Here is a 9,657-nt window from a genome sequence, read left to right as displayed (position 1 = left end):
CGACGAACCCGCTTAAACCGGTCGCGTCCCTCTTTCTCCATCAACAGTCTATTTCCCGCATCCTGTTCAGTTTCATCCCCCCGTGGCATGGCGTTGGACATGTAATCCCTTAGAGTAGTGAGACGCCGAAGGAAACATTGTTCAATTTCTTCCTCTTGCCCCCGATATTCTGGATATTGTCGCACTAAAGAATCTGCAAAGAGGTTTGCCATGTGACGGTTCCATTGTGTGTTGACTCTGTCAAAATACAACTGGAAAGGTGTCATCGTCGGAGGATCTCGTCGTCGGCGCTCTAAACGATCCACTTCAACCTCGTCGGCGATGTGAATATTATCAAGATCGGAGTAGATTTGGCTGTCACGATGATCTGCAGGGAGATCGAGACATTTGCGCAGATGTAGGCGCACTGCTTGCTAAAAATTCTGGGCTTAAGTAAAGCATTGATATATAGGTAGTAAAAACTATACCGTCAACTGTGTGCGGTCAATTGTACGAGGCCTAGCTGGAGCCTTCTCTTTGAAGGGAGACTTGACTTTCGTAGGCGTCTGACGTACTCTGGGTCCTCTTCCGTTTGCCAAATCATCCCGCAAGCCGTTGACACTGGCAGTCATAGTTTGTATACATTCAATCAGCATGTTATCGGTATTGGGTCGTGGCGAAGGGTGCTGATCATCGTCTGAAGGCATATTGGGAGCCGTAACGGTCGAAGTCGGATGCCTTGGCGTGTTGGCCATCGGAGGAGCCGGCTGAGCAGTGGCAGGAGATTTTGCGCGCTGGGCACTGGCACCAGAGCGTTCTGCGTGCCGAGCTTGATAGGCAGCGAGTTGAGGATTTGTACTGGCACCAGAGCGATTTGCATGACGCACTTGATAGGCAGCGAGTTGAGGATTTGCAGTTGAGGAGTTGGGAGGGACAGATGTGTTAGACGTTCGCACTTCGGAGGCCGAATGTCTTGGCGTGGTTGGCGTGGTAGGCATCGCTGGAACTGTACGATCAACGACAGGACTGACAGTAGGGCGGGTCGCATGACGAGCTTGATAGGCAGCACGGTAAGGATCATTCACCGCAGAGGTAGCAGAGGTAGGCGCTATGGTAGAGTTTGAAGCGGGAAGGCGCCCTAGCCGTTGCATAGCAGCGGCAAAGTATCGCTCTGTTGCTGACTGACCTGTAGGAGGGATAGGGGTCGCGCGGTTAGAATCCCTGCGTCTTTGAGATGGTGGAATTGTGGTATATCTTGTAGGAAAAAAACCCGGAATTATATATCGCCGAGGTGATGCTGATCTTGGAACAGGTCTTTGGTGTGTTGTCCCATCTTCCATATGTTCGTCGTCTGAGTCCAGCGGGGGTGACGAATTGGGAGCTCGAGGCGAATTCCGGAGCGGAGAACTATCTACCATTTCGTCATCTTCATCCCTCGAGGCTTCATTTTGAGGAGGATTTGACGGTGGAACAGCTGATTGTCCGCGCTGGGCAATCTAAGATACCTCGTTAGGATCAACAAGATCACCACATACATTATTGCGTACTCGTGAATGTATAGAAAACCCGGCATTGCGCTTGTTGATCCCAATCTAGAAGACATCGAGGTAAATTATTAGGTACTACGTACGAATGGATTGTTTAACATACCAGCCTCCGCCGGGCATCCAACCTCCTAATTTCCGTTGGTTCATAATCATCCTCAGTATTGTGAGTTCTGTTCTTCATAACTGAATTAATGCGAGCCTGCAAAACCTTGGAGGTGTGATCAGAATCGAAGATTGACAAGGAGGGGAACAGATTTACTTCATTCTTAATTCGTTCGTTCTTTAATATGTCCTCCAACGCACTTGTCGTGTTACCGAATTCGGTATTGCTTGATTCCAGCTCGTTCAAGCGACCTTGATTTGCCTGACATTGTTGTGCCAGATTGGAAACTTGGAGACGCAGGCTGGACTAATAATGATACCTTATCAGTCGGATTTGTTGAGGCATAGGCTAAACTAGAATCCTACCACCGTATCCTCGTAAGTGGCCTTCATTTGATTCATCTCGGCCTGTGCTCTGTATCAGCAACAATGCCATGATTAAAGATTGACAGACAAACCATTCGGTTAGTTTGCTCTGCTTTCAGAGCGTTCTCGGCGTCCGCTGATTTTTGTTGATGGAGATCCATTTGGGACTTGAGATCGCGTTCGAGCGCATGATACTGTTTCTGCGACTCCTCTCGCTGGTTTTGTAATTGTGCTGTAAGGCGGGTTATCTCGTTTGACGCAACACGCAACCGTTCATTGAGGCCCGTGATAGTTTGTTGATCTTCCACACGTGTCGTGTTTGCGCGCTCTAGCTGTTGTTGGAGAGCATTGATTTGGTCCTGTGCGTGTGCTGCACTTTGCGATGTGTTGAGATTTGCAATTGTCGAATTCGCGTCCCGGAGCTGTTGCTGAAGAGAGTTAATTTGTTCCTGTGCAAGGGCCGCCGTATTTTGTGAGGCACTTAAACTTTCAATCCTCGAATTTGCTGCCTGGAGCTGCTGCTGTAACGTTGCTGCTGCACGTTGCGATGCGTTGAGATTTTCAATTGTCGAATTCGCGTCCCGGAGCTGTTGCTGAAGAGAGTTAATTTGTTCCTGTGCAAGGGCCGCCGTATTTTGTGAGGCACTTAAATCTTCAATCCTCGAATTTGCTTGCTGGAGCTGCTGCTGTAACGTTGCTGCTGCACGTTGCGATGCGTTGAGATTTTCAATTGTCGAATTCGCGTCCCGGAGCTGTTGCTGAAGAGAGCTAATTTGTTCCTGTGCAAGGGCCGCTGTATTTTGTGAGGCACTTAAATCTTCAATCCTCGAATTTGCTTGCTGGAGCTGCCGCTGTAACGTACTGACTTCGCTGGATTTCTCTTGCTGCAGACGAGCGATGTCGTTTTCTAAATCTGAGATTTGTGCGAAGAGTTGTTGACCTCGCGAAGCAACCGCAGCTTCGAGATCGGCATTCGTTTTCTCGTGACGCTCCTGAGCTTCAAGACGCTGGCGGTCGTATGCTTTAGATAAGGACTCTGCACGCCGAAGTTTGATCAACGCTGACGAGAGGTCGCCTTGTTGAGTTTTAACAGTTTCTTCAAGCCCTTTGGAGCTCTCCTTCTCCGTCCGCATTGCCTTCGACAGCTTGGTATACTGCGAACGTACAGCCTCTACCTCCTTTTTGCTCCTTTCTGCTTTCTTTTCAGCATTTTTGATGGCATTCTTCGACTTAGTTAGCTGTACGATGGTGGTAAATACGCAAATCTTGCAACATAGGAAATAAATTAACATACTTCCGCTCGTTCATCATCAATGATTTTCTTGAGCACCTCTTCCCTCTGCTTGATCTAAAAAAGCAATGAATACATAAATGACAAGAAAAGTAGATTTTGGGTAACGTGCCTGTTGCTTGCTCAGCTCTGCGATGTCGACGTCTTTCTGTTCGATGACTTGGACTTTGGTGGTATGGTCTTCCGGTGCAGCTCGTCGTTTCTTCGCCTTAGACTGGTTAGACTGGTTCGGATCACTTCTAGTGAAATTGAACAAATTTCCAGACAAAACGGGTATAAAAAACCGTGGAAATGTAGAGGTGCTACTGGGATTTGACGACGTAGGTAGTGTAGGATCAATGTCCATAGACGTTTCAGGGTTCGGAGGAGGATTAGTGTTGGCGGAAGACTCGTTCTGTCGGAAATGTCCAGGAAAAAGCACGTCGGAAGACCCAATCCGTGGGATATGTCCAGCGGATGGCCGAGAGACACTATTCGCAATGGAGGATCCTTGGGCACCCCGAACATCTGTAGCAAACCGGAAAGGCGCCTGATCGATCGAACTAGCGCCGTTGGTGGGCTGAGAAACAGAGGGAGCAACACGATCTGGGACGGAAGATCCTTGGGCTCCCTGGTCATCTGCAGCAAGCCGGGGTGGTAAGAGAGTAACCGCATTTACAGGAGCTTGATTGGTCAAACTAGCGCCATTGCTGGGCTGAGAAACAGAGGGAGCAACACGATTTGGGACTGAAGATCCTTGGGCTCCCTGGTCATCTGCAGCAAGCCGGGGTGGTAAGAGAATAACCGCATTTACAGGAACCTGATTGGTCAAACTAGCGCCATTGGTGGGCTGAGAAACAGAGGGAGCAATGGAGGCTGTACGTGCACCGTGTTCATCTGCGGCAGGTCCGGGTGGAGGAATTGGAAAAGAAACCGCTACATTAGAAGGCGTAGCGTTGGACAAAGTAGCTCCAGCTCCTCCTTGTTCTACTTGTTCTAGACGTTCCGTCGGGTAATCAGGTGATGTGTCCATTGAGGAGGGTTCTTGATCAGTGGAAGATCCAGTTGCCGAAGGAGTAAGTAAGGCCACGATCCTCTCCTTGAGGGGCAACGTTTCCCGTCGGGTGGACGACATGGGTATGATACTGAGGATGCCTGCCTTCCCGAGGTCACCTTTTGTACACTCAGATGGGGGCTCTTTATTCAAAAACTCTTTGTGAATACCGGGAATAAGGAAACAAAGAGGGACTCACCTAAAAGATAGCAGCCAAACCGTATTCGCGCCTCATACTTTCCTCCCTAATTACCGCCACATCCACCTCCATACTTTTTCGCCGACATGGTATCATCGTTGATGACCTTCCGGTCGACTACAAGGGTGAGATGAAATCGAAGTTTATATGAATAACGACTCACTTCGACCAAGGATCTCCATATGACCCTTAATGCCAGATATTATGCGGTCGATGCAAACCGTGCTGTAACGAAGAAAATACACACTCTTGCAAACGCGAGCGGGAGGAGTCCTAGACTGGACTTATTGATGGGCGGGAAATCGCTGCAGCCACACATACATGACGGCGTGGTGTCGATCGTTAACAAAGGGCGGACTACACGCTTTCATATCTTCGTTAAGAATCACAAGTTTCTGCCTCGCAACAAATCTCTTAGACGCTGGGGAAATGCACGATGGAGAGGGGATGTCGTCGTGTTCCGCAAAGGTCTAAGTCTGGACCTCGTCAATTTCACCATACGGGATGGGAAGTTGGCTGACCACGCAGTGAAGAGGTGAGCTGGCGATACTGAGAGTATAGAAGAACGCTAACAGTACCTAGGTTTGTGGAAACTGTTCGCCAACAGCCAAGGTTCCGCATCCCAAAGGACCTCTCCTTCACAATGCCCTGAGCGACTTCTGCTCTATCTGAGCGTCTTCTGCTCTGTTTCCTGTTTTTTCTGTTTCCTGTCTTATTTTGGCGGTTCTCCATCGTTCCGACTTTCGTTCGTTTGTAAACTAATTTGTACACATATTTACGATCTACTGTAAATATATTTACTACTACTTACGCACTGAGCGACATGGTGTGTTATGGGTGGAAAGAGAACGAAACCGTGAGAAAATGCCGACCACGCCATGATGAACCCCCGGAATTTTCAAGCCGCGTTGCCGAGGAGAATACCGCACGCGATAATCGGCTTGAGCGGCTTGAAATTCCGAGGGGTACATATTGAGCTACTCAACATATTCTCACGCTTTCTCTTTTCCTCAACGTTAACGACAGCCTTGAGTAGCAGAACCATAGGTACGTTTTTAAACAATGTTGGTATGAAGTTAGCTAGAGGTGATGTACGTGAATAACAAAAAAAACAAAAATACATGAGTTGAACGAGTCTCCACCTACGAGCACAATAAGAAAATATGATGCGATCGTGTCTTAATAACGACCAGCTGATGACCACACAGCACAAGCAGTGTAGCGCAGACCAGAGTGTTTCGCGAAAATCGCAATGAAGAAGGTATGTCATGATTCCTTGATATCTTAATCCGTTTAGGTTAGTAACATTATTACAGATAGATCCCAGAATCCGCCAGTTCCTGGACACCGAAGCTCAAGTTGACGACGAAATTTCTGAGGAAGACGAACAGACGGGATCCGGAGAAATAGATAGAGAAGGTGAATATTATACTTCAAACACATTTACCCTACTAATATAACCCTTGCCATTGAGATGGATTCATCGACGATGATACACCCCCGGATGTTGGGCATTCCGTTCTACCGACCCAGTTATCAGTTCATAGGCATACCGAGGGAGCATTAGAGCGCTTGATTTCGCGCATCGAGTCCAGAATCAATGCCGCGGGAGATGGGGGATTCGCCATTCCTGAAGATCCAGACGATACACTCCATGACAATGGTTTGTTGTACATACCTAGGGCGGATGATTATCCACTGTGGCGGGTTGAATGTAGAGTGCGTACCCTACCGTTATTGACACTGGGCGTTCTAAACTGAATGGATCTTCGCAGGTTGGTATTGAAGAACAGGCTGTGATGTCTCTGCTCAGCACAGTCTCGGAAGTACATCAGGTTCGTTCCGCATTCACTCGAGGATCAACACAGGGCAGTATCTATATCGAATGTAAAATGAACCAAGCCCTCGTCGACCTTCTTCTACGGACACCAGGTGTACTGCGTAACGGCTTGGGTATCAAACGACAGCTCATCGACTCTTCAGAGTATAGTCAAGTGCTTGGGATGAGGGATGGTCCCGTGGACGTCGGTGCATGGGTAGTCATCAAGAAAGGCTTGTACAAGGGAGACGTTGGCGTGGTTTCACAAAAAAGTTTTCAACATGCCCGTATTCTCCTCATTCCTCGGCTACATACGACCCCACAGAACCCCCTCAAGCGAAAATCATCGACTGTTAAGCCGGCTGCTAAGCTCTTCGATCCGGATCACTTTCGACAGCTTTTCCCAACCGACGTGCAGAGCCGTGGGCCTGATTGCTACTGCTTTCGCGATATGGACTTCGAACAAGGGCTTCTGGCCCAAAATTTGGACCACCGTTCATTCACAGTTAACGTCAAGGACATACCCCATGACTTCTACACCATGTTTAGAATGAGCCAACACCCAGCAGTTAATCGCTCGCATATGCCACGCCCGCGCGAATGGACTTTGAAAGAAGGCGACGCGGTTCTCATTTGCAGCACCCCTTCAACCTCTACGTCGTTTTTTGCCCCAGCTATCTTGAAGGTTATGGATACCTACTATGCGGAAGTCCTCGAAATAGGGACACACGGTGTACCTCTAGCCGACAACCCAACAAAACGTGTGCCGTGGCAAGAAATCAGGAAGGATGTTAAAATCGGACAACATGTTTGTGTACGGGGTGGACATCATACTGGCAAGACAGGCTGGGTAGTTGCTCTCAAAGATGATCGAGTTCATTTTGTCAGCAAGAAGTTTGAAGGTGAAATACCTACTTATTTTAGGGATGGTGACGAGGTCATTGAAGTGAGGTCTCCATTTTGTTATTCGTTCTACTTTTGCAACTCTATTGGCTTACTTATCTCTTGACAGTCAACAGAGGTTTTTGTCAACTTTGTAGACATTGCAAAGGAGCCCGTCGTGCTGCACCACAAGCACGAGCCAGAACAAACTGCCATAATCCCTTATGTGCGCCAGCCAGAATCTGGTCCCCTTCCCAAGACGCCTCCACATCCATGGTGTGGAGTAAAAGTGAAGATATCTAAGCAGCACCATCCTCGAAAAGGCGAATACGGAGTAATTCAGGATGTCAAGGAAAATCTCGATGACAATACTATAACGTTGCACATGCAGTTGACGCGATACGACCCGAATGCCCCATTTCACAGAATATCAGTCCGTTACGACGACGTCGTTGAATTTGCGTAAGCGCATTCCATCTCACACAGGTCATGCAACACTCATTATTTTCAACGTAGATCTTCTCTTGAGCTCGTCCTGTTCCTTGATCCCGGTGAGGGTCATATTCGACCTACCCCAACGCAAACTTTGTCTACGCCGCAACCCGAGCAAGGTCATGATACATCCGCCCATCACCCTTATCTGATGGAGAGGCCGTCTGGTAGTGCAACGCCCCTTCCGACACCAGCACCAAATAATTTGTCTTCTCCACCTAGTCCAGCTTGGGACCCCTCTTCGAGAACTCCGTTATCTGATTCCGTGGCGTCTGATCCATTGTGGATGCCTCCAGCACCACCCCCACATGTCCTCTTGAACCCAAAACTCGTGGGAGTTAAACTGAATGCTGTAGTTGACGGCGGAGATTTTTCTAAGCAGCTAATTGCAGTGTCTATCGAGCTTCATGGCAACGAGGTTGTTCTCCGACATAAAAAATATCACACATGGATTTCATTAGAACCCCGTTGGGTCACCCCTAAATACCCTCATCCAATTCACGACAACAACCTTCTCGTCGTCATAAAAGGAGATCACAGCGGCAAATACGTTCGTCGCATTCATCACCGACTAGATCAGCTAACCAAGAAAATCAACATTATTCTATCCGTTGTGGCCAGGACCGTCGGCTCGCCTGATTCCTTAACTGGCGAGCAATTGGAACTCGATCCGCAGTTTCTTTGTACTGTTCCCGAAACAAAGAAAGAAAGAGAATTGAACTGGCGTGTCATGAATACAACGCGAGCTATGCATAATCGCGGACCTAGTCAAAATCAGTAGTGCAATGTAACTAGTCCATCGTGTACCAACTTTTTGCGGATTTTATGTCTCTTAATTTGCGTACGTATTTCTTGGGTGTTTTTTCGGTGTTTTTTTTGTGTAGCGACATGTGCCAAATTTAATAAAGGCAAAGATGTTTATCATCAAGTACATGCGCAAAGGCCCAAATGGGCGTGTCGTTAAACAAAGGCAAGGTATATACATATAACACACGACGCGATACGGGCAGTTAGTTTTCCTCCACCAATTCTACTCATGTCGAACCGCAGGACAAGAAAAACAATCCACGATGCCTTGAGGAACAGGCAGAGTCGCACCACCAATATCAATCATCATCAAGATGCGTCACCTGCGCCAGGGCGTAATTCTGCAGAAACCTTGGACGTAAGTTTCGATTTGGTGCTTAGAGCGATGACTGACTGAGATTATCTCTCAGCTCGACGAGCTGCGGCCCTTTGGAAACGCGTTGACCCAAAGCGAGGTGGGTTACGGCTGCCTGTATATTTTCTGCATGATTTGGCAAGATGTTAACGCGAATGGCAGGATCTGAATATCATTTCAATCCGCAATACTAATCGCCGAAGCCACAGAAATCTCCATTTACTCCCAGACAAAGCCAATCCTAGTCCCCGACGCCAAAGAAGCGTCCATGTGATGCCAGACAGAGCCAGGACGCCCCAAATTGCTTTGGAGCACTCCGACATCAGCCTTGTATTTTAATTTCGATTGTCTTTCATACGGCAAAACCTGACACGGTTCTTAGCCCGATGATGCACCTATGGATAGTATCAGACCAGTAAGCATACATTGTTGTTGTCCTTAAACGATCTCACATTTTTCGCGCCACAACCAGGATGTTCTTTCTGCTGTCGTCCCCGAGATGGTTAACCATACCCGCGAACCTGACGGAAATGTAAATCATGTCCGCATCCGTGAGCTGGAGGTAGAACTAGTAAAATGTCAAGAGCAGCTAGCGAGAGCTTCGGATCGAAACAATGAATTGGAATCAACGCTGATAGAAAATCAACGCACATTACAGAATCTTTCTGACACAATTACTGTAGTAAGTTGTATTTGTCCTAGTTCAACATCATACCTTCCTAACATCTGGGAACATTTGAAAGCATAAGAATAATGAAGATAACTTGCAAAAGCTGAATGACTCT

At 47.8% G+C, this 9,657-nt stretch overlaps 3 protein-coding genes across 3 annotated transcripts; 2 read left to right on the top strand and 1 right to left on the bottom strand.

Moving 5' to 3' along the window:
- Nucleotides 1–461: 461 nt before the first annotated feature.
- On the bottom strand, nucleotides 462–4,399 carry JR316_0013504 (uncharacterized protein; the record flags this gene model as incomplete). The annotated part of the gene is made up of 7 exons (XM_047899094.1): nucleotides 462–1,475; nucleotides 1,527–1,571; nucleotides 1,630–1,935; nucleotides 1,995–2,036; nucleotides 2,087–3,232; nucleotides 3,289–3,342; nucleotides 3,371–4,399. 7 exons carry the CDS (start codon nucleotides 4,397–4,399, stop codon nucleotides 462–464), a joined length of 3,636 nt encoding a protein of 1,211 aa, XP_047741856.1.
- Nucleotides 4,400–4,603: 204 nt separating this feature from the next.
- Nucleotides 4,604–5,056, top strand: JR316_0013503 (uncharacterized protein; the record flags this gene model as incomplete). The annotated part of the gene is made up of 2 exons (XM_047899093.1): nucleotides 4,604–4,642; nucleotides 4,691–5,056. 2 exons carry the CDS (start codon nucleotides 4,604–4,606, stop codon nucleotides 5,054–5,056), a joined length of 405 nt encoding a protein of 134 aa, XP_047741855.1.
- A 713-nt stretch (nucleotides 5,057–5,769) lies between these two features.
- On the top strand, nucleotides 5,770–8,491 carry JR316_0013502 (Transcription elongation factor SPT5; the record flags this gene model as incomplete). Its single annotated transcript, XM_047899092.1, has 6 exons — nucleotides 5,770–5,778; nucleotides 5,834–5,936; nucleotides 5,992–6,236; nucleotides 6,293–7,282; nucleotides 7,349–7,680; nucleotides 7,735–8,491. The coding sequence occupies 6 exons, from the start codon at nucleotides 5,770–5,772 to the stop codon at nucleotides 8,489–8,491; spliced, it is 2,436 nt and encodes an 811-aa protein (XP_047741854.1).
- Nucleotides 8,492–9,657: the final 1,166 nt, after the last annotated feature.

Source organism: Psilocybe cubensis, assembly GCF_017499595.1.
Source record: "Psilocybe cubensis strain MGC-MH-2018 chromosome Unknown contig2, whole genome shotgun sequence".
Lineage (NCBI taxonomy): Eukaryota > Fungi > Basidiomycota > Agaricomycetes > Agaricales > Agrocybaceae > Psilocybe > Psilocybe cubensis.
The sequence above is the reverse complement of the archived record's forward strand: the minus strand, read 5'-3'. Positions and strand labels throughout refer to the sequence as shown.